The following is a 25,590-nucleotide window of genomic DNA, read 5'->3' as shown; positions in this document are numbered from 1 at the left end:
TCACGCACATTCCTCCGTCTTCTCCATGCTCATTCATACCTCATTCATGTACTCTCTTCTGCTTACGCACACGCCCACGTATCACACATATACACACACATGCTACACATGGCTCCTATACCACCTACTTGCTTCTCACACTTCTCAGGCATTCATTCAGGCATCGTACAAAGATATACCCGTAAGCTTGAATTATACATAAAATAAACAACTCATTTTGAAACAAATAAAACAGGATAAGCAGCACGGCAACAGTCGATGACAGCAAATCAAAAATTGCACATGTCCGGTACGCGAAGGCAGCGCTTCACAATCGTCTCAGTAGATCGCAGCATCGCAAGTATCTCACCACTTCATCATTGATGTTTGGGAATTCATTTCCTATCAGAGACCTCACACAGAATTGTGCTCCGTTCCGGTGACATAATGTTGATGACGATTATTATTATGATCGTTGACATACTGTTACCAACGATCGTCTTTCGTGAGAATATACAGGGCATTCAAGAAGGATGTGATGTACTGTTAGTGGACATTGACCACGATCACATTCAGGCTGGGGGCTTCTGTCCCTCATGTATGAGTGGGTATAACGAGTATGCCCAAGTCTCAGCCGGTACAGCACTATCTCTTCACGTCTGATTGCTCGCTTACAAGAAACCCAGCCTCCCACCTCTTCTTTGATGCGTTTTAAAGTAGCACTAGGGTTGTATTCTTTCCAATATTTGTTGAACAATTCACGAACACTTCGACGTCCTTCAGGGAAAAAATCTTTAGGACCCATTTGAAAATTACACACACACCGTTCAATCTTATAGCCATCTTTGCTCGCGCATCCCCTGTCTTGTTGCCACCTACATTACAATGGCTTGGGGCCCAGACGACGATGACACAGTTCAATAAGCTGATGGACCAGTTGTTTAGTATCTATGCGTGCTAGACTCAGCCAGTTTTAGCACGAATCGGTACTGACCACGGTTCCTCTCTAAGCAAGAATCCGTACTAACTAGGCTCGAGGACGTGTTGGTTGGCGCCAAATATGCCAGAACGCCCTCGCACACAGAAATGGCGCATTAGCAACAAACTAGGGAGATCAGCAAAATCAAGGACCAGCGAAAGTAAAACAGGTCCGGAATCCGGGAAGCCCGGGGAATCCCCTCCCGGGGTTCCCGCAATGATCTGATGTTTGTGGACGGCGGGATCCAGCGGGGAGCCTGTGTGTAGCCAGCGCCCATCGCGGTAGGGAGCCTATCTCTATAAAGGTGAGGCAAGCAACGCACTCTACGTCATGCCCAAAGGCAGGCTTACTAAAGCTGCCATTGTTTTATATTAGAAATACCCGCGTCCGCCCCGCAATCAAATTTAGAACTCCGCGCCCGCCCCACAGGGAAAGTGCCTCGTAAAGCCTGCATGGGCCCGCCAATCTTATTTCTTATGCCAGGTCCACCTGCCCAGTCTCATGGCGTGGAAAGTGTCAAAATATAAAGGTGTAAGAAATCTATAGACATATTGCTTCCTTCTGTTTTGTTTTTGTCATGGCTGACATTCAGAGTCCTGGTGTTGATTCCAGGCACACATTCTCGGTTTTATCACAGCTTGGGGTCACCACATAAAACTACAAATGTACATGAAAATGCTTGAAGTCCAACCAATCTGAGAATGCACAAGATTAGGATTGAATTTACATTTACCTGGGTCCATAGGCAATTTGCTTTTCAGCCCTGCATATCCATATTTGAAGGCATGCCTTTAGTATTGAAAAAGTGGCCTTTCAAAGACTTAAATAAGTAGGTGTTTTGGACTACCCTAGTTGCCAATTTCACATGTATACATTATCATATACACTGAAAAATGGATAGCCTCACACCATGGCAGATGTCATGGAAGGAACATTACAAACATCATCATCCATGACTGATAGACATCATGATAAGAGCACGGTTGATTTAATTTCAAGTATAGACAGTAATGGGTATCTGAATGATGACCAAATATGCTTGCCTGCATGCAGAGACAAGGCTTGGTGTTAAATTACAAAATTGTCTTTTAATCCTGTATTTTACTTAATACCTTTGATGGAAGTATACACAGAATACCAGCCAGTTCCAGTATTGTCATGCCATTGGGCAAAAAGCAAAAAATAAGCATAGTGTGAGTGCACCATAAATAACCTAATGTCTTGCCATGCTTTCCTGGTGGACAGCTGATGATCCACACGGACTAGCAAATAGAAGCTGGTCTGTGTCCGTGCCAAGGCCATCTTGCACGTCCCACATCTGCGAACAGCTGAGGACAGAAGTCATCCTTTGCCAGCATCCCTGCACCAGTGTTATTGATCTGTTCATTTTGATGCGTTTATTTTGAGGGTTTACTGCATTGCTTTGGTGGTTTGGTGATCAGTGTAGTCCTGTGGTTGCAGCAAACACTGTTATGTAAACTTACATGAACTGCAGATAAGGCCTGAGCTGCTCAAAATTGGATTAGGCCTGATTTTTGCTGTTTTTGCTGCTGTTTGCAACATGTTTTGGATTGGTAATGCAGGGCCATGTTTTCAATTAATACCAGTCACTGGTGGCATTTGCTTTGTGAACATTTCCTGAATAGCTGCCTATTTCTAATGTGCCTACAAAACATTGTGTCCACATATGACTTGTGATTTATATGACAACTGGTATGAAAAATCTAGGAGTTCTACAAGATTTGCTTGTGGTGGGCTGAGCAGGGATAGCCACTCAGTTTTAAATGTGTCAACTGTTTTGGTTATTTGCAGTCAGAGCAGGGATAAATGGCTAAACTTGTTTTGTGGTGGGTAGAAAGCCTCTAGCTAGATGCCATCAATTGAATGAGAACATATGCCCATGACAGAATATAATGCTAATGTGGGTTATTTCACAAAGGTTCTTGGTCTTGTTTTTGATATTTCAGCCTCTCATAATGTATAGTTCAGGGAAGTATGCCACTTTTTGTACTTTCTATGTCTTGAGGCATAAGACATGTCTGATTCAATTGCTAAAACCAAGTTTCTTGTAGCCCAGCTGAAAAGCTTATAATTTTGATTTTGAGTAGCTTCTCCCACAGGGAAATTCTCAATGGATTCCCTGCTCACCACTATGATAGTAATGCATTTCAGTTATTTTGCTTTCTCCAACGTGTGCACTCTGCTTTGTTTGAAAAATCCTAATTTGTTGAAACGTAGATTGCTACCTAATGTTAAAAACGAGAATTGTACGTCATTCGTCGTGTTTAAGGCGGAACATATCATACACAATCATAAAACAGGTAGATTCATGTTCCTACCTGCAAACTTTAACAATTACGACATCGAGCTCAATTGCTAAAACCGAGCGCCGCACACACTCGACAACCTCAACCGCCCAGCGCCACTACTACGTTATCGGCGCGTGTTCACAACATGACTGCTCATCAAGAACAATAAAAAATTACGAGGCCAAGGTAACAATATAAATGCAATGAAATTCGTCTCTAATTGCGTGTAGGTACGGTTGTCAAACATCCAGGCCAGAATAAACCAGAACCTAGCCTCAACTAACGCAACCTAACGTAACATAACGTAACCCAAGCTAACCCAACCTACCCTACCCTAACCTAACCTAACCTAACCTAACCTACCCTAACCTAACCTAACCTAACCTAACCTAGCCTAACCCTACCTGACATAACTTAACCCAACCTAACGTAACGTAACGTAACGTAACCTGACTTAACCTAACCTCCCCACCCTATCCCCTTCAATCCAGTGTCCCATTGGCGTCCATGTTCCTTTCATTTCCCATCCAAAGACAACAAATTTGCCCCCATGTCGACCAATCTACAAACAGTACGTAAGACTGCTTGGATACGTAGTAAACATATTTCACTGAATTTTGTTACCTTGGCCCCGTACATTTTTATGGTTCTTGATATGCAGGAACGTTGTAATCACGCGTAGCAATGGCGCCGGGGTCGCGGTTGCTGTGTGTTTGCGGCGTTCGGACGTTTGCTATGGTAGTTATTTAGGTTCCAAGGTAAGAGTTTAGATGACCTGTTTTTCGATTACCTACGATATGTTCTGCCTTAAAAACGACGATTGATGTACGATGCTCTTTTCTGACACTAGGTATCAATCGGTACGATGATCTGTCGCTCTAATCGAAGCGCACTTTAGCTTTCGGGAACAGAGTATCACGTGGTCTATATTATTGGTGGCATACTGGTTCAACCTTCAAACAATGCGCATCTCGGTAACTGGGTAACCGCCCCATACCACCCACTATGCCAATCACAAACGCTTATTTGTACCGACATCATTTACACCAGAAGAGGTGCCACTTATAAGCCCAGTCGCCCACAATGTTTGGGATGAAACATCCCAAGATTGGTGTCACTATACATAATATATGCATACATACATACATATAACCCGTAACAGCTAGGGTGAGAGACAGGCAACGCCATATAACCTCAGCACCTGAGTGCGTCGTAAAGCCCCAATGACTACAACGTTGACGACGACGCGGCGGCGGCTGTCGCGACGACGTCGGAAGCGGTTGCCAAGACGACGGCGGTCGCGACAGCTGCAGTTGCGGCGAACTGATACGCTTTGGGGCTACAAAGAAGGAAAGAAATATAGTTGTGTTACAAACCGTTGACAGCGTAATTTGGACTCGAAAGTCATTAAGTTGTATCCACTTTTCAAATCTTGATCGTGCTGTAGTGGCACTACCCAGCGCTATGATTGGACGTGAATGTCCCGGACCTTCCGCCGGAGTATGCTTTTTGTTAGACACTTCAAAGGTGGTGTAATCCCACTGAGGCACATGTTCCACATTTCTATGGAGGTTTTGAACTGAAATAGACAGTTTCAAGATCATACAGTGCGGTTCACAGATGTGCCCTTCACACGCCCCCGAAGATGTGCAGACTATTCCGTACTGACTATTTCGAGGTCATTCAAGCATGCATGGCAACAAAGGAAAGTCGGAATCCTACCACCCTAAAAGTTATGCGACGTTCAAGGCCAGGAAAGATATTATTGCTGAGCTGTTGAAACCTGTTTTCCGGAGGCGCGATATCCAAATAAAGTGGACTTCATCCTGCTCTCAATCAAGGTTCAGCAAGCTGTGCAGGTTTCAATTACGATTTACGTTTTGTGCTACTTAGCACTACAGTGCTACAAGTGAGTGCTAGGGCATCAATGTCGCGCGCCTAGTTTGGCAGCTCCTCAATGTCATACAAACGTTTTATGACGCAGTCAAAGAATGACTACTAAGTAGCACATGTACTAAAAAAAAGAAAACTTGTGTTCTTTAGAGCAGCCTTTTCCACGTAAAGGGACTGTTCGACAGTTGACGCTTTTGGAGTACGCATCAGTTATAGTGAAATATGTTCACTGATAACTATGGGTATACTTTTAAGTGGTAACACTACTCCAGACAACGCGAACATCTTTTTGATAAACATGTTTTTGATAAACATGCTAAATTTTTGAGTTGTTTTAGCCCCCGCGCGTTTAGCCCGCTTTTAAGCGCACAAGGTACACTTCGATATCTCTGAAACAAGTTTTCCAGATTTCGTAGCATTTGTTCCAGAGGTATTCTGACAAATTAGTGCGTTATAAACACCACCGAACATTCCCTGGAAGAAACGAGGCAAATTACATGTATTGCTTTCTTATTGGTGAGCAGGGAATCCAATGAGACTTCTCCCACGGGAGCGACTTCTTCAAATCGAAATTCTGAGATATTAAGACGGATTTCGAGAAAACTGGCATAACCGATCAAGTCAGACGTGTTTGATCTAACAATACGTGACAGGTACAAAAAGGAAGCATACTCCTACTAAGCTATGCTAGGCTTTCCTTGAACCTACAACATGCCATCGCTGATGTTAATGGAATAACAACCAGTACCTGGCTTGAAAACTTGGTAATGAAATGTAGCTTTTTTATTTCATCACTTTTTGAAAATTTCATGGCCCTCACTAAGCACTCACGTTGTGCGCCTGCTAGCTTAAAAGTAGCAGCACTTATGCCTACAATTTTTTCAGTCCTGATATGAACCTGCACATTTTTTTTTGTGTGCGTGGGCCGGTCTGAAAACCGTGGCAGATTTCAGGGAGATCTGGTTGGGCAAAGGTAAGGCACAATGTCACTCCTGTCTGAAAACTGCAAAAATCGGATGCCGTCATCCCGCTCATCTGTCTTGGTTGGAATTACAGTCTGGTAGGAATGAGGGCTTGGCAGAAATATTGCTGGGTACAAAGCGGACGGCGAGCATTAGCTCGCACACTTTGTGTATGCTCGCCCCTGTTAAATATGCTTCGTTGCACCGAGTGAGAGGTCATTACTTGTAATTAAGACCAGGATAACAGAAATAAATGTGCCAATTATGTTCCTCCTCCTAATAAAAAGGGCAGATGGGCCACTGAGCTGGTACGCAGGGCAGAAGGGAACATGGGCATGGGGAGGGATTCGCGTCAACCCCACCCCGCCTATCAATCCGCGTTATGAAAAATGGTGAATGACGGCGAGGGTGAATGCATGCCATAATGCATCCGGCCGGCACGTCCACCGGAGTTGCGGCATTTCAGATTAGCCCTGGCTGCTATTGGCCGGCATTTAAACATTGTCTGTGTTAGGCATTGGATGGTCGCGCATGCCGCTGTTTGTCCTCGGCCTGCTTTTAGTGGCGCTGAGTTCAGTGCCTCTTCACTTAAAGTCGTTGCGCAGGGTGCGTGGGGTCGAAGTCCGATCAGTGCGGCTGGTCATTTTAAACGTGCTGGGCACCAGCTTTGGCACATGTGCTCAGAATGGTGGGTAAGTGACAGACGATTATTGGGTTGTTAACGTCATGTTAACTCGTTTCCAATGACGTCTTCGACCAAAACCGGTCATTTCCTGGCGTGGATTTGCGGTTCAGCCCCTTTCCTACGTCCACCGACTTCTCACTCCCACACGCTCAGAAACCATCTCTTCTCCTTCTCCTTCGGCTTCTGGGTGATCGCGATCCGGCCGGCCGCTCGGCCGCGCAGCGATGTTGCTGCAGTCCTCCAACCAGTCCCCGCCAAAAAGGAGCTTAGGTCATTTGGCGACACCGCGGAAACGTGCCGTGTGTCCGCGCTGGGCGACACATGTCACCGCGTGCCTACCGTACTCGAGCGGCCAACCGGCTCTCGCTCAAACCGACGGAGCTGGACCGCGTCTCGGTTAGGTTCCTGTTTCCGGATTTGGGGCCCCTTTTATGCTGGGTGTTCTATTTTCGTGCCTTGAGTGTCAGTTTGTGTGTTCTAGAAGCCTTACGGGCGTCTTTAACTGACACGAAGTACTAAAGCCTTCGGGCCCAGTTGCGTCCTCACCACCTTGGGGCTCACCACACCTACCACCAGCAAGAGTCCCCATCTCCCCTTGGCTACGCCACCACTGTTGAGCTTATCATGTCAGCTTATAAGGATAGCCTAAGAGTGCACGACTCGTTGGTACGCCAATGGCCATTGCAAGCAGTGTCTATCAAACATGGTGACCCATGGTGTTTTTTTTTTACGTCGGGCGGGCACTAGGCCATGGTTGCAATTGCAATCCGTTTCAGAGCACGTTCTCGTGTTCTGTTGGCAAAGTTGTGTCCACGTCCAGAAAGAGTCTGCAACTCCGTGCTTCCACGCCGGCTAAGTCAGCTGACCTGTAGGCTGGCCAGATTTTAAATCGGGCACCGTTGTAAACCACGCTTTGCCACCACTCTTTGACGCCAGGCTCCACCTACGCCATATTGTGTGACCCCTTTTAGGTCGGGCAGCGACGGGTTACCTGCCACCACCATTTGCAGAACGAAAGAGCACTATAAAGTTGTATACCGCCTGGCTTTTAACCAAAATCCTTGTATCTTATTACAGCTAGGCACAGGGAAATATGTAAACCCAAGTATATTTGTAGGAGTGGGAAGCAGGGTGGCTGAACATTGAACGGTGACACAACCTATTTCCCAAAATACACGAATAGACGTGTTAGTGAACAGGCTTCGGCTACATATTTCTGAAAGTTGCAGGAGACGAGTCCAAGTTAAGGGGGACTCCAGCAAACAACTGGAAAAGGCGTATGTGGTTATGCCTTGAAAAGTAAAATATTTGGCCCACATTTTTAAGGTTGTAGGTACTGGGCTCAAGTAAGCGGGGAGCCCAGAAAATTGAATAGGAAACTACGTCCATGATTCTGTCTTAGAAAGGAGACCACTGTAGGTTCACGCGTTTGAATGTCAGCGTACGTTCAAGGTTTCATACTTAAGCGGCCCTATTCTTTTTCAATAAGCTGCCATTGTATTGCACTGCCCTGCATATTTACCAGATACGCTTCCCTCTGAACCAGCTGACTGAGAAGGTCGATCGGATGTTTGCAGATTTTACGCAGAAGTCGCAATTTCTGACGTGGGGTAGTTTATCAAATTTTGTGGAAGAAATTACTGCATTGGAGTGTTGAGGGATCATGTATTTTATGATATACAAAGTAGGAAAGATCACAGAAAATGTCCAATCCTGATGGTAAGTCATGTTTTGGGGGTAAGTTAGAACAACAAAATTGTCTCCAAATCGGGCAGTTTACCACCCCATTTCCAGCAGGATTTGTCTGCCCAAACATCTTTTCATATTTGTCATGGTGTGCAAAATGGTGCATAGGTAAAGGAACTTGACGTTGGGGAGTCATGGCCCTCCAATGTCGGACCACCCTTCTCTTCCCCCCCCCCCCCAAAAAAAGCAACACCAGCGCGAAAGGAATTGGAGAATGTTTAGGATTTCTTCCTCCCCCGCCTCTCCTCCTCTGCCTAGGCGTTAGGTGCATACTTAGCAAAAAAAGTCCCCAAGATTTTCTTCAGTGGTAAATACCCTAATACCCTGTTGGAAATGGTCCTACTTCTGCGTGGGTGTCCATACCTTACGTTACCTAGTACCGGATTGAAAAGTTTAACTGGCTTGTTGGAAAGGCTCCTTTCGAACTCCTGGATGGTTGACCTACATCGATCTGGTCTGGAGTGCCTTGCATAAGTGGCATTTGCTTTGCTTAACTCAGTGCTAGTCTAGTCTGGATATGTATTGGTTTAGTGTCAGAGCAACCGCTCTGCGGAAGAACGTTCTAGTTGTTGACAACGCTCACGCCGGAGGCATTCCCTCTGGCTGGCATTGACCCTTGAGGCTTGTTTACCTTTCAGGTGTGACCCCTCGTGGAAGTCGTTGCCGCTGGCGAGAGGAACTCGTTTGGATCGAGATTAATTCGGGAGTGTGGCACCTGGTAAACAGTACCATGTCATCCCCACACCTGCAATGACGTAGGGATGGATGGCCGCTGATACGGAGGCTATCTGGGTACGGTCTAGCCCTGATGTTTCGCACGATTCTGGTTACGCGCATCTGTAATGTTCCCAGCTTCTGGTTGGTACGCTTCAATGGACTCTAAATGATGCTGGCGTACTCCAGGCGGAGCCGCGCTAGGGCTTAAAACAGGAGAGACAGAGCCGTTAATCAAGCAGCTTAGCAGATCTGCGACTGGTCGCAAGAATCCGGCGCACCTTATATGTCGGTGCTGCTGACTGTTTGCGGAACTTCAGATTTGCATCCAAGAACAACCCAAGTCTTTTTCATTGGAGACCCGCTCCAGCCAGGTTCCCATCATAGTGTAAAACGACGTTCGCTTTGCCCGACCAAAGTGCTGTGACTTTCAGTCACCTTCGTTGAACGGCACTTGTCAGGCCACGGACCAGGCTGCCACGGCGTCATGGACTCGCTGCGTCATTTCGTGTCAGTGCCATTCGCAAGAGCTGTATGAATTCAGGGCAGATCGTTAGCAAACTGCACGAGTAGCAGGGGCCCAAAACCGAACCCTGTGGAACGCCGCCGCTGGTGACGGACGTCTAGCTGAACTAACATCCGTTAACTGACGCCGTGCTCTGCCTGTCAGTTCGGCAAACCTCAATCCGTTGTAGAAGTCGGTCTCCGGCCCCCTGAGACATTATCTTGTTCTGGAACCCCTTGTGCGGCGCCGAGTCAAAGGCATTGCTGAAATCGATGTACATTGCATTTACTGGATCATCGGCTTTGGTTGTCCCACCCCAATCTTCAATGATCGTGAAACCGTGCCGGGCGTTATGTATTTGGTCAGTGGAGAGCAAGTGCTGCATAAGGTGATCACGGACCATCGCCTGAAGTACATGACATGGAACCGATGCCAAACTCACTGGCTGGCGGTCTGATAAGCGCTGCTTGCCCCCTTTGTTAAAGATCAGAGTAACGTCGCCCTTCTTCCACCCGGAGAGAGGCTTCCTGAATGTATGGATTTTCGAAACAGTGGTTAATGGTCCTGACAGGAACGACGCCGTTGCGCGAAGGATTCGTGGGTTTCAATCGTACTTCAATCTGTGCTATACATTATGTTCGTGAGGGCATGTTCTTGTGTACGTTGAAGTATACATCGTTTGGTGAATAAATGATGATATGATAATAGTGTCTTATGCCTTTCAATATTATTTCCAACTAGAATACTAATCTATGCATCTGGTCTGATCTATGAAGTCTAATCTATGAAGTCACTGTATACAATGCTACAAACATGGCCCAGAATGTTGATGTTCTCAATCAGGTGTTTAAGCCCTAATCCTCCAAGTTGCACAGAAACTGCTGACCAAGTTTTTTCTCTAACGCACAAGACCATGTGCGCTAAAATTGGTTTTATTTAGTTTTTGAAATTACTTATTGCTAGGCCGATTGTGATCTCACATGCCTGTCTTTTTCTTTTGTTCGCGAGCAAGTATGTTTAAGTATGCAAGTATGCTTTTCTCTTTAACGCACGAGACCATGTGCGTTGAAGTTTTTGTCATCTAGTTTTTCATGTTACTTATTGCTAGGCCGATTGTGATCTCACATGCCTGTCTTTTTCTGTTCAGGAGCGACTATGTCCGGATTCTCCATGAAAAACAAGGCGGAAGGAAGAACATTCCCTGAGGATGTTCTGTATCAAAACCTGGATAAATGTACTTGCTTTAAGTTCATAGCCTTCAAGCATATCCAGATGCCCTTCAGACACACGGGTTTTCTGTTGTTCTTCGACAACGTGCCTCTGTTCACAATCAATGTGCGAACGGGTGAGTTAGACCAATGCGCTCAGTTTATCAAGTGATGATAATTGGTTAGTTGTAGTCACCATCATGCCCCTGTTGATTGTTTTCAGGGTCACTGTGTTGAATTGGTAGACATTGGTATACGGTAACTTCCTCTGCACGGCACGACGCATCAAACCCAAATAACGTGGAAGATGAGATGTGGCCTGCATTATTGTATACTAGACAATTTTGGCGCGTCCGAGGCGTCCAGGCGTCCAGGCGTCAGAGAGGCGTCCCAGGATTTCAACGAGAAGTACTGATGGCAAATATGGGTTACTGGGGGCTTCGGTCGAAGGGGAAAAATTTCTGACTGGGGCCTTCGGTCCTCGGAGGCAGGGGGGTAATCCATGGGACCACCTCCATGGGGGGGGGGGAGGGGGGTGATGGCTCGAAGCTCCCCTCGGCTATGTCGCTGACTTGGCATGAATGCTCATCGTGGCACTATGTACGGCTGTTGCATGTGATTATTCGCATCGCCTCGATTCGTGCTCCATACACGCCCCAACTGGGAAACGCGTACGAGCAGGTTTGTGATCGGCGATGGTGAAACACTCGTCCGGCGTTTTCAGCCAAGACCACCGGGTGGGACTACCTGCAGAGCCTGGTGGTGACACCGGGCCGAGTTACCGTGGAGTCGGCGGAGGACCTGGGTCAAGTCCAATACGTAGGTCGGCCGGTGGTGCACATCATCGGGCTCTCGACGGACCAGGCGTGCCAGCGTGAGGCCGCGCGCAGGGATATTGCCGCGCTCCTGACGCCCCAACGGTAAGCAGACAGCTGTGGGATCGCGACAGGGGTTTGCAGGTGAGCGGTGGCCGCCTTCGCCACCATCACCCCATTGTCAATGTCGGATACCATGAGCAGGGACGACTCACTCAGTTGAAGATTTTGAGTGTGCCAAAAATTCAAATTTCTGAGGGTGAGCAAGACGTTCTGGCCCCAACAAATATGTATTTTAAAACCAACAGGCTCCCAGCAACTGAAATCTTGTTATTTTGTCCCCTGACTGAAATAAGCAATTTTTCAGAATTGATTTGTTGGAGCTTCAGCAGTACTTTTGGACATTTTGTGGTAATTCTCTTTATGTATTGGTACGAGCCCAATGTGAAGTTTTTTTTTGTGCTCAGCTTGTAATGCATTCGGCGTTTGCCCAATTATGTATCTAACATTTAACCGATAGCTAAATAGTGGAAGCAGGTGTCCGTTTGAGATGCAAGCTTCAAGTATTCCTGTTCCAAGTGATGATTCAGATCATGATCCACGGTTGGTAATCAAAATATATGAAAAGTCGTCCACTTTGCAACACCCATGGGCTGCAGCGTGGCTGCCTTTTTGCAGCATGCTGGCACGCCTCTTTCAACACAGCATGCTCGGCGTTGGCGTCACTCGGTTTTCTGTGCTGGCCTTCTTATTCTTGCTTATCCGTGCTTATCCTTGCTGTATACTTCATTCGGCGATAGGTTTTCTCCCCGCGCTCTAATAGTTATGACAGCGTATGGCCTCAGCAAGGGCCGAAGGTTGGTGAGAAGTGAGCGCGCAACAGTGGTACTTTCATTGGGATATCGATTAATTTCGTATTGTCTCGATTGCACTCAAGCGCAAACTGGACACTATGAAGTGTTTGAATATTCGTCAGCTGTCTTTTGCTTGTCTGCCAGTTTGTCAGATGGAGTTGACAGGATGTTTTTTGAGATCAGGATGTTTCTCTCTGTCAGTAAAGATATGCTTTCAAAACGTCTTTGGCAGGCTCAATCTCATGAAATTATAGCAGGTTCAGGTGTGACAGCATTATGACATGCTTTTGGTGTGACAGAATTAACACACGCTCGGGTGGGGGTCACTTTGAACTCCCCAAGTTTTTCCGAAATGATTTCAGAACGGAATGACATAGCCACGCCAAACTTCGTATAGCTGTAGGCAATTAGTCGTGGATCTTTTGGCGTAACAAGTTAGATGAACCTTGTAAGGCCGCTGACGTATGGCAGATTAGTCAGCCCGTGGCTATCAGTGAAGGCCATTTCTAGGGAAACGTTCGACCTGGTGCGACAACGGGATGTTGGACGAAGCCAGGCGTATCTGCGATAGTTCCTTATATATATATATATATATATATATATATATATATATATATATATATATGCTTCCGGGAACAGGTACCTAGGTTCACAGCGGTTGCGTGAGGAGGTCTGGGAGCTTTTTGTATACCAAGCTCGAGTTTAACATCGTTTGACCTTTTTGACTCTAAAGTCATGACCTGTGTGGCCTTTTTGACTGAGAAGTCATGACCTACGAGCCGTAAAGTTTGTCACATGTTAGCTCACATACCGGCTCATCCATTTTGTCAATTTGGTTTCTCCAGCTCTCCTATTTTTTTTTTAGATCTCAGGGGGTCAAATCGGCCCCTCCCCCAATCGGGCGAAGGGCGTCCAACCGGCCACCCAGGCGCGTGTTAAGGTTCTAACTAGTTTTGCAATGCAAACACGAATGACTCCTCATCGATCAGTGTTTGGTTAACTAGTGTAATAAAAGCCATGGGCCAGATTTTGTCTTTGATACAACACACTTGTGTAGGTACCTAATGTGCAGTGCTGATCGGAATGAGCACGTGAAAACGGTGCTGTGTTCGATGACGACCGCGTTTCGTAGTGTGTTTGGTGCTGCCTCCCCGATTTGCACGTGGATGCACGTCTCTGTCAGACCACGGGCTGCACGTGCTCAGTCTGGCGTCTACTGGCAGGTGGTACTCGCTGTTCTGGAAGAACTGTCGGGACCACGTGAGGAGCGTGATGAGCCGTCTGGAGGACCACCATCCGGGAATGGGCGCCGCCGCGCGCCGGGAGCTCCAGCAGGTCAGCAGTGTCTGAGCTCGGCGGTGCCACCCCCTGGCACGTAGCCATGCTCTTGCAAGGCACCCGCCAACCCATCCAGTGTGCGTCCGCAGGGCGCGGGCCCTCGGGACTCAGTACGTTGAACCCCTGAGATCTACCCACTATGCTACTCAGTGTGCGTTAAATACATTATAACTGAATCCTGGACACCACGAAGACACCATGCGTGGGTGCTCGTCTGGCGATCAGAGGATCCTGACAAGGGGCTTTTGGCGTGCAAAACTTTCACACATTGCGGTTGGTGCAGCCCTCCAAGCGGGGAAGCAAGATACTTAAAGGAGGGAGGGGGGGGGGGGGACAGGGGAGTATACGTCCCATTGGCGACGTCCCTGGATGGTTTGTCCTACTGGCGGCTGTTCCGGTGCCAGAAACAATGGATACGAAGAAGGGCTACATTACTGTTGATGCGTAAAACAGTCACAAATAATGTCATCCATCCATGCCAACTCCACCTTCCCCACCTCACTTAAAGGGAATGTTTCACATTCGAAGATATTGAGGTAGGCATCAAATATGATCAGAAAAGCTTACTTGTAACTATTGGTAAGCTTTCAAAGTTCAAAAACGACCCTAAGTAGCAAAATTTCAAAATTTGAAAAATGCGCCCAATTACGTCATTATTTGATGGCGCCATGGAATGGTTTTGTGACGACGGCAATACCTGGCAGCATCTGGCAGCCAGACCTAAAGAATGCCTCGAAACACAGGAAAGCTGACGCCAACCGGCCATTCTCGTCGCGGGGACTGTGTCAGATGGGGGATTAATGTTTGGTTTGTTTATGAATTTTTTGTCTTGGTGCTGTCCGTAAGAAAAGGTTTGGTGGAAAGTTTGACATACGCAACGTAGCGATCGCCAACTTTTATGGCAGATTATTAATATCAAAGCACGATGTGCTGTGCTGCTGCTGTTGTTGCTATGCTGTTGATGATGATTTTGTCAATACTGTATTGTCGACCCATCCTTGCCTGCAGTGCTGTAATCCGGACATTAATGTCATGTGATGTGCACTGCAGTTACTTTCGTTATTGTTTGTAACTGAGATGTGGTGTCATGCAGAAATTAATAAATGTGTAACGCTGCTGTGAATTAATTGTTAAAACATTACTACTGCTATGGTAAAGATGGTAAGGTTGGGCTACCAAAAACGTTTTTCTTGCTTACGATTATTTATGCAATTAACAGTTAACCCTGATGCAGCCATTGTGGTGCAACGACGTTCTTGCTGTTGATAGTCCTTTGGCATTGTTAAATCAGTTGTTACCAGTCATTCGTACATTATAAGCTGCTGTCTCATAGGCTTGACCTAGAGTAGCCAGCCGATGTGGTACATTGTGTAATGGCACGAGTCAACAGCGTCATTGTGGCACTTTCTCAGTGCTGTGCTGGAGCATGACATAATGAACAACGATATGGTTTTTGTACTGCAATCCATGCTGCTTTCATAATAAATTCCGTCATGAAAGATGGGTCAAGCATGCGCTCTTGTATTGACTCCCCATCTGACAAACGACTGACCAAAAGCACATGATACAATATACAAATCACTTTCAGCAAAGCAGACAACCAATAAGTGGCATCACTTGCTCAGCCTGTTTTGGGAATCCACAAAACGTGGGTGAGAAAGATGCAAACACATCTTCCACTTCCGCAGTCATGCAACATTCTGCAACCATCAGGCTGCTCTACTTAAAAATAAGAGGAATTTTTTCACGTGGTGAAATGACGTTCCAAACATGCTGACCTTGCACAAGGCTGGGGACATGACAAGTGCATGTAGTTATGGTTGGATGGGCAAAATGCAAGGAAGTGATGAGGCTGCCAGTGCACACAAGGCTCATGATAAAAATATTATTAAGTGCTATCCAAGACGCCAGCAACCATACTTTTCCACCTTTCTCAGCACCCAGCATCTCACGCGAGTCGCAGTGACTATGACATAGATGACTCACAAGCAGTGCTCGCCCGCATACAAAATTTGTTAAGACATAATATGTGCATCCATAATAATACAGCTCTATATTTTCAGAATTCTTAAGTGAAAGACAATTTTGCCAAGCTGTGTCATGCGAGCTTATGCCGAGCACGTACATTAATGAGCCGTACTGACCCATCCCACGGCCAAAATTAATGTATGATATAATGGCATGCAATGGATTAATTAAGTGCTGTAACACCTCAATAGCCTCCAAATGGTCGTAAGATCATGACGAAGTAGCGAATTGCCTTTGAACACCCCTGCAGCATGGGTGCTGGTAGTACTCTTAGTTTGCGGGCACTCCTTTTTCATGTTCAAACACAAACATAAAGGTAGAGGCAGGTATCGATATGTCACATTTGATTGGGAGTCAGTAGACATAAAGAATACCAAAACGATATTCTCTCAGAGGTACAAACCCCGCACGCACACTCCCCATCACATCAAGATCAATGGGAGCCACTGGCGCACACCACCAGTGATCACACGCATTTCAAGTCCCCGATCTTTTGTCAAATAAGTGTGATCTCACACTTGCACAGCTCGCGGGACTATCATATTGCAGGTTTTTCGCAGTTAACGCACAAATTTTTGGTCAAAACACCGCATTTCACCATGACCCCTCAAAACAAAGCTCCAATTTGGGTTCATGGTAATGCGGCTCAAGAGATTGGACTTGTAGAACACAATTTTTGTTCAATATTTAAATTTTCGGTACAGTGTGTGTGAATTATTTAGTGAAATATATGTCGCCATTAAATTGCAGGTTTTCTCGCAATTTCCGCACATATTTTCGGGTATAACACCGCATTTCACCGTGACCTCGCTTCAACACAAAGTTCCAATGGGGTTCATGGTAATGCGGCTCAAGAGATTGTACTTGAGGAAGAAAAAAAATTGTTAATGATTTGAATTTGTGGTATGACGTGTGAAATGTTTGGGATGTATATATATATATATATATATATATATATATATATATATATATATATAGAAAATTACCGTCATGTTCCCTAATTTTATAATGCCTTGCTAACCCATAAACCCGTGCAGGGTTCTGTGCTCCGGTATACAAGGCGCCAACACAGGCGCCAACCGAGCTGTGTATAAGAAATACGTCACTAGAAGAAGAAAAAAACGCCAGCAGGGGAAAACGACAGATTTGCCGTCGCAAATTGTTGTAACTTTCGGGACAGTGTCCGTTTTTTGTGTGTAGTACTTTTTTTTGCATACAGTGGCGTTCTTTTTTGTAACATTGACCTATGGCCTAGAAATAAGGAAAAATGCCCCGTTCACGAGTGCCGCACAATTCGAAAAATGTGACGCTTACGTTCGCGACACGCATTCAGTAGCGAAATCTTGGTAACAGCCAATCATCTTTCGCGCATTGTGTCATACGTGCCGCATCATCGCTTTTCCGAATGTATCAGCGACCGTGCTGTTTTGACCATAAGCGGAAAACAGCCCGTAGTACGACCGCGATCGCATAACGTTTCTGTGACGTCATTAATGCCAAGGCAACTTTGAAATAGGCTTCCATAACACTTTTCGCACTTTTGCGGGCGTGTAACTCAGGAACTAGAGCCTTTTGGGTCTAAAAAGGACATGACCGTGAACTGCATCAAAAGGTCCTCAAGATGGCTATTTCAGTTCAAAACGCCATACAAATGTGGAGCATTCTCTTGAATTGCTCATCCGGAAAAAATTACGTCTGTGTTATTACTTATTCCCAGAAAGAGTTCTAAGCCCCGATATTGCATAATCTCAATCAGGTTCACACACGCGCGCCCTTCAGCCCCATGACACTCACCTAGAAGCCATCGCTCATAGTGAGATGTGGCATTAGTTTTGATGGACAAACAAAAATAGCACCGGTTTATAGGACTTAAGCCACGCCTAACTTTCGAACTTATGTTATAAAGTTACTTAAGGTTCGTAAACAATCAGGAATAGGTTTTGAAATCAAAAGTCCGTTTTGCCGTACGTCAAGTTTTCATTGTCGACAGTGGGCCGTCAAAAGTATTGGAACGTTTTGGTGAAGAACCCGCCGAGATTTGTTTCACTAGTTTTTGGGTGCCCGAAGGGTAGCACTGCCACTGCCGCGTACAAGCTAGGTGGGTGCTCGGGGTCGGTTTGTCGTTTTTTACGGGTAGACAGCCTCACACTGTCTGCCGGACCAGCGCCGGTCAGCGGAAGGCGAAGTCACTCCTTGTGCAGCGGATCGCCGCGGCTTCCTCACACACGCCACTGACATGCTTCCCTGGTATTGCAGGTCCATGCGGAGGACATCGGCCTGATATCCGTCATTATCGCGTTGATCGCCATACCCATGGCCATCGTCCTCAGGAAGTAGGCCAACTGTCTGCCAACTGGAAGAAAGTCGTCGCCGAAGAGAAAGAAAGGCTTGACCAGAGCCAGGCCGAGCCTCGTCCCGCTCCGTCCGGCGACTGCCGCATGGAGGTCGAGCAGAGTTTTCCTGGTTCCTCGTCGGGCATACGAACGAGTTCTGACGACTGCGAGAGCTCGATGGACTTTGAGAGACGCAGGTTTACTAGTCTAGTAAGCTGTGCGCAACCGGGCGCGTTGCTTTGTTGATGCTTCTTCACTCTCGTTGAGCATGTAGGGCTTTTCATGCTATGCATAGGGCACAGGGATATGCACCGCTTTGAGGCACAGAGGTATGCACCGCATAGCCCTATTGCATAAGGCTATGCACCGCTTTGTGACGAATCTCCGTTTGTTCGTCAAATTTGATGTTTGTCGTGACTGAAATTATTTTTGTGAGGATTTTTTAAATGCATATCATGCATGTGAGGATATTTTTGTCACCTCAGGTATTTTTCCCGTAGGATTGTGAAGAATGTTAACCTGCTGATTCGTAGCAAGGCTCAATGAATGTAAGTATTGTCGTCTAGGGTGTGGTTGTAGACTTCTGAATTATCGTCCGATGGTCTTGGCTACGGTTTACCCATGAACTGAGGTTTGCATTGTTCATCGGACGAGCTCCCCGATCTGTTCTGCTTTAACTGGCTTTCGAAAACAACATTCTCTGGACCATCTGAAGTGTGTGTTTCACTACGCCTTTTACCGCATACACCGCAAGAAGGCAAATAAACCTGCTGCTTCGTGCGCCTGTAAAATGAAGTGTTTCAGTTTCGCCATGGGCTGCTGATGTTAAGTCGGAGTCGCGCCCACGGCAGCAAACCAGGGCAGCTGCAGCTACAACGCCTGATCAGCAAAAATATAGCTCCCACCGAAAATAGTCCAAAAGCCGCAGAGTCTATGCTTGGGAAAATACCTCGCATGAAATTAAGGGCGCGCGCGGAACTAAATGACTTGAAATCGACTTTGTCCCCTGTACTAACTCTAGACACGGAGTGCTCCCACTCAACCAATGAAGTCAATTGAATTTGACATTCTGACATTTTTAAGAACCAGTGCTCTAAGGATAGACCAAAGACTGAGCAGGTCCAGGACGCAGTTCGACCATATGATCTTTATGTTAAGGCATCATTCTTCGGAAGAGCATGGTTCGATGCACCGCTATCTCTACAGGCTGAACATCCCGTCCAGTTCTCCCACTGATGGTGAACTTATATTTACCAACGGTTGCACAGCACCCCCATCAGACACGTGCTTAGTTCCCAAGATTTCTTTCTGGAAACCGGTTCCTGGTTCCGGAACCAAGAAGAACTCGGAAACGGTCTGGTATTACGCCGAGTGATCAACAGGAACCAAGATCCAGCGTCATATTAAGCCGACGGCTCCGGCAAGAGCAAGGATCCAGCCTTATGTTAAGTGGAATGATCCAACAAGAACCAAGATCTAGTCTGATACCAAACCAAGAGAACCAGCCATAATCAAGGTACAGCCTGGCATTAATTAAAAGATGGACCAGGAATCAAGATCCAGTCAACATTGTGCCAAGAGATTGAGCAAGAACCAAGGTACAGCTCAGGATTTAGCTGAAATTCAGCAATGACCAGTCTGTCGTCTGGAGTGACGCCAATGCAAGCAGCAAGGACTAGAAAAGCACCTGGGACTTCTGCCGGGCTTGATTTTAGAGGCTCAGCTAGGTGTTACTCGGGCACAATTTTGTGAATTAACGTGATGGCTGATCGGGCGAAAAAGGCTAAATCTGTTCTCACTTTTTATCTTGTACCTAGGAAGACCGAAGATGATCCATCAATTTGAAACTGCATTCTTGGTGTTCCTTAGAGGGGGTGTCCCACATTTATGGTGCTTTTCAATTATTTTATATCGGACGCTTACGATTTGATCAGCAGTAACACCTTTCTTGAAGTTCTGAATAGCTCTGAATTTTAATTTGAAGTAGGCGACCCTGCAGGAGAGCCCTTGTTTGACTTATTGCTCACCACTATGAAAGCGATGTATTACGTGGGCGTCGTTTCTTCCCATGTTTGTTCTGTAGTGTTTAGAGCGCACTGATTTGTCAAAATTCTGTAATAAATGCTTTGCAAGCTCTAAACGTTCTGTTTAGTCAAAAAGATACGCGAACATCAAGCTATTATCCCTCGAATTCAACGAAACGTTACGCTAAGCCTTCGATTTCTCCCCTTAGGGTGCTTACCACGGTGGCTCTTTTCCAGGCGCGCTTTGGCCTTGGGAATGGGAGCATTATTCGATCAATATGACGCACTGGCTCAAACTTCAACCAACCAACTTCTCGGTAACAGGCGAATGCTCGCTGGGCCAAATGCAAACGTTCTTTTATTCGTACTAGTGAAGGCGCGCACGGTGGTTGTGATGGCGGCGGTGGTCGCGACTGCAGGAAAAAGTGCAGCGCTGTTATAAAGCGTTGATAGCGTAATCTGGACTGGAAAATATTGAAGACATATCCTTATTATGCCTTATCGGTGATGCAGTGGCATTACCCAGTGCTATTATACACAACTGATTCTGAGATTAGACTAGAGTATGTTTTTGAAATGCATCCCAAAGGTAGGATACTATAAAGTCGATATAAATGAATAGAAACAATACACATAAACCTCTTCAGAAAGTTTCGTAGCTTTCAATCGTTTTATGCGACCCTGTCGCAATGAGTCTTGCAAACATGTGCCACACTTGATAGAATAGAACATGACGAAAGGGTTTACGTGAATTTGACGGTTTAGTTCTCTGCATGCATGCAGTCTTGTATACATGGCCCAAACAGTCTTTTTTGACACTTGCAATATAAGCTTTCCTCCATGGCTGGTTAGTGGAATGTCTCCAGACATAGAAACTGCTGCTCCACCACAATACCCCAGATTCACTGAAGTAGCTATTCATTGTCATGGAAGCTTCTTTCCAATCCATGAAGCCATCGGCAGTCACAAACAAAGGTGACTGAAAGCTTTCATGACAACATCTTATTGACAAGACCATAGAGCATGTGTCATGGCACATAAAATAACGGCGGTGTCTGAACCAGCTTGAACCGATCTATTCCGCCATCCGTTTGATTAATGTCCGTTTTGGCTGAGATAATTGATGTAGTGTAGCACCGAACTGAGTCAGCAAATAAGCTCCGCTAGATGAATTTGGTCAACTGGCTTTTTAAATAACTTTTGGAAACAACTAGTCTGGCTTATATTCATGAAAAACGGAATTACCGGAACCCGTCAACACCGAACCAAGAAAAAAGATCTGCAGGGAAACGCCTTAATCCCTGTTTTACATTTCCTCAGAGGCCGTGAGCGTTCGTAGATACTGGGTGCAGGGCCGATTTTAAAGTGCGCGAAAAGGAGTAAAAATAGAAACACCACACATTGTTTTTCGTGAGGCCTATCGCAGAAGACAGCGAACTTTCCTCAGGAAGCGCGTTTGTTTCGTCATTAATTTAGCGTCATGAGATCAAATCTTGAAGTGCGGCCAACGTGAGACGACGAAAGGATGCATGCCGATGAAGAAAAACGCCTCCGGTGTGAAAAATTACGGCCATGCTGACAGCAGTGATAACATGATGCTAACGCTTCTAATCCCATGTCTCAAGCGTCTTACATTCGGTGCGAAGTGATGTCCGTCGAGTTATGCCTGCATGAAGGGGGCTGCTGTGTCGAGGTGCCGGCGCACAGCCCCACGTACCACGTACATCTTTCAGCAACACCCGGGCTCGTCCGGGATTTGAACCCGGGACCTATCGCACCCGAAGCGAGAATCACGCCTCTTTACCAACGAGCCGGTGACCGCTGCCGTCACGTCCGAATTGTGAAGCGCTCCGTCACTTTCGAATTATTCAGGTAGTGCTTCCAGGCACTTAGTCCGCACCCAAGACCGCTTCAAAAGCTGAAAACGTAAGGTTTTCTAGTGGCGTCATTTGACGTTCACAAATTTCATGAACCGAAAACTGATGTAAAAGGAACAGACAGGACATCGCAGGTCACGACTGAGAACCCAGTATGAAGCAACGTACACAGGGCGGGACGAAAGGGTGCGCACGGCGGACGACGAGGCAGGACGGAGGGCAGAGGCCTTGGGATAAAGGGCAGAGATCCAATGGTTGATCGGACAGGATCGGAAGACAAAAGACAGGGTACGGGGATGACAAAAGGGGAAAACAGGTAAACACAGTATGCTTCCTGTCTTGCTGTCCGTCCCGTGCCGTCTCGTTCCGCTCAGGACGGGATGTGATTGGTCATGCCTTGTTCCGTCGTTTGCCCGTTTGCTGGTCCAGCCTTCTGCTCTTTTGGCTCCCCCACACGCATCCCTTTAAATAGTTTGAACCTCGTCAACGCTAACGTCAACGCAATCCCAACTCTCACGGCCAAGGCCGGTACTAGGGCTATGCCCCTTCACAACAGGCTACACCCAGTGCTTCACGCCTTTGCCTTGTGAGACGATGGTGATATGGCTAGTGCGCTCGGAGTCGTCCATCGTACGATGAAAAAATAAAAAAGGAGTTGCTCCAAGTTCCCCAAGTTCCCAAGTTCCCAAATCAGGGACACTCCCTTTAAAAAGGCGTATTCCTCATTTGTATGGAGTTCTGAACTGAACTAATCGTCTTGAAGATGATTGGATGCAATTCACAGCACTGTCTTTCTTGAGACCTTAACCCCTCTAGTTTCTTAACTCCACTTCCGCGAAGATGTGCAGGCTATTTCGGGAAGGCTATTTCAAGGTCACCCAGGCATCTATGACGCCATAATGTTATGCAACTCATGCCATTCTATCAGCCATGTGGCGATAAAGGTCAACAAAAAGATAACGTCATGTTGCACAAGGTACTTTGACGTAACCAAACAGAAACGTATTGAGGAGCAAGTCTACGAAACAGAGAAATTGTGTTGTCTAGAGCAGTCTTCCCCGCTTATAGTTGTTATAGTTATTAGTTAGCTTATGCACTTATAGCTATTCGTTAGCTATTTCAACACATCTGATGCTCAAATTGTTTGTTTCGTTGTTTGCATTTGCGAGGGTTGGCCCTAGCACTGATAACAATTTTGCTCTTACGCCGTTAAGTCTCGTAAAGTGACACTATCGCCAGGCTGCTATCGGCCGTCCGCACCGCAGCGCGCGTTCGCTCACTCGCGTGACTCGATCAAATAGCGCCAAGAACGCCAACGGACCAGGAAGTAATGTGCATTCTCAGAACATAGATTCACTAGGATGTGCGCGAGGCCGGCGCCGTCGCAGGCGGAAGCTCCTCTGAACATGTACCCTGCACGAGATCGTTCGGGTGCATCAGCAGGCATGGCGGTGTCACGGGCGGGCGGCGGAACGCCGGGGGGAGGGGGAGGGGGTGTCTAAACTGCGACACGCCGTTACGACTGAGTGCGTCGGTTCTGCCACGCTATACCTCGTGGAGAGGCACATGATGCCCGGCACGAACCGCCGCTTTGTTGCCCAGAACACTACTTGGCGGACCAGAGCCATGATGGACTGGTCCCCCGACCAGTGGAGCTCGTGAACGGTGGTACTATTCTCAGATAGATCCGTCGCCTGTTGATTGACTTGAACAGACAGTGGAGTGATACGGATCCCGAGCTCGTGAACGGTGGTACTATTCTCAGATAGATCCGTCGCCTGTTGATTGACTTGAACAGACAGTGGAGTGATACGGATCCCGAGCTCGTGAACGGTGGTACTATTCTCATATAGATCCGTCGCCTGTTGATTGACTTGAACAGACAGTGGAGTGATACGGATCCCGAGCTCGTGGACGGTGGCACTATTCTCAGATAGATCCGTCGCCTGTCGATTGACTTAAACAGACAGTGGAGTGATACGGATCCCGCTGAAGCATCATAAAACTATTTGGCCACCGCTACTGCTTTTTTCTTCTTCTAAGCGAGCATCTGACGCAACTCGCGTCTGGAGCATTGGCTAAAAACGTGCTGCGGTATACACATCTTTTGTGACCCTGCGTTTCGTCACATCCGTTCTAAAGTACGTCTCTAATTTAATCGGCATATGTGTCCAGGGCTTCCCTTCTTAAAAACCGTTGCGGTCTCAGCCGATAAGGTCGGCCTATCTTATCCTCCAACAAATTATTTATTTCCCAATTTCGGTCCATTGAATTTGGGTTCCATATATCAACAATTTTTTGTTCAAAGCAATGCGGGCGATGAAAGGTAGCCTTAGGAAAAAATGACGCCCCATTGCAGGCCGATGTAAAACTGCAGCTTTGTTAGACGCTGATAATTGAATTAATACACCAAAAATACCTAAGTTAGACGCTTCGACGCGATCACCGGAAATGTCTCCTCTATCTTTCATGGTAGGTGGTCCAATGCGCAAAAATGTGTATACGGAATGTGTACGGTATATATAAAACATGTATACGGAATGTATACGGTATATATATAAAACATGTATACGGAATGTCGTGGCATGGCACGTGCAGACTAAATAACAGTGTGCACATGGTGCATTTTGTGTGGAGAGGCTATAGAAAATGCATCATGTGCACTACCAGCAAGGACCTACATCTGAGAGTGCAATCGAGCTTGCACGACCTCAGCAGGCATGCCAATAACTAGAGGGCAGAGTACGTAAAGGTTGATGACCGGGCAGGATATCATAATGTCCGTCTTCATACATGGTGCGGCCAACGCTTAGACAACAGTTTCAAGTTGATATAAGCAAGACAGACCATGCATTCGTAATGTTCCGGGCCCGGGTGGCTGGCTAGATACCCTTCGCTCGGGTGGTGGGTCAATTTGAACCCCCATGAGGTCTCGGGAACTAAGAAAGTTAGAGGCACCAAATTTATAGGGTGTCTCGACCTGAATGTGAAGTCACTTATGTCAAAATTTAAGCTTCCTAAGTCATGACCTTCAGGTCAAATAAGGTCAAACAAGGTCAAATTCCAGGTTGGTCTCTAGAGTGCCCCCAGAATCTAGGCAACCGTTTCTAAGCAAAAGATCACGAGCCCATCGGAGGTCAGTGACCTTTTTTGACCTTTCGAAGGTTATGGTGGCCAAAAGCATACAAGACTGCTCTGAGTTTTGCATCTGAATACGCAACAAAGATAACGCTAGTCAGTATGTTCCTAGAACAAAATGTCGACCCGGGTCATCTTAGGTCGATGACCTGTTCTGACCTCTAAGAAGTCAATGGAAGATGTATAATGCGGTTCCTACTGTC

At 46.5% G+C, this 25,590-nt stretch overlaps 1 protein-coding gene across 1 annotated transcript; it reads left to right on the top strand.

Annotated features, from left to right (window-relative positions):
• The first annotated feature begins 1,118 nt into the window (after positions 1 to 1,118).
• On the top strand, positions 1,119 to 19,133 carry LOC119105735 (uncharacterized). Its single transcript, XM_037229221.1, has 5 exons — positions 1,119 to 1,262; positions 10,920 to 11,117; positions 11,705 to 11,900; positions 13,873 to 13,984; positions 18,272 to 19,133. Exons 2-5 carry the CDS (start codon positions 10,928 to 10,930, stop codon positions 18,350 to 18,352), a joined length of 579 nt encoding a protein of 192 aa, XP_037085116.1. The 5' UTR covers positions 1,119 to 1,262; positions 10,920 to 10,927; the 3' UTR covers positions 18,353 to 19,133.
• Positions 19,134 to 25,590: the final 6,457 nt, after the last annotated feature.

The sequence above is a fragment of the Pollicipes pollicipes genome, unplaced genomic scaffold, assembly GCF_011947565.3.
Source record: "Pollicipes pollicipes isolate AB1234 unplaced genomic scaffold, Ppol_2.1 Scaffold_6138;HRSCAF=7277_pilon_pilon_pilon, whole genome shotgun sequence".
In the NCBI taxonomy this organism is placed as follows: Eukaryota; Metazoa; Arthropoda; class Thecostraca; order Pollicipedomorpha; family Pollicipedidae; genus Pollicipes; species Pollicipes pollicipes.
This window is presented reverse-complemented; position numbering and strand designations above follow the sequence as displayed.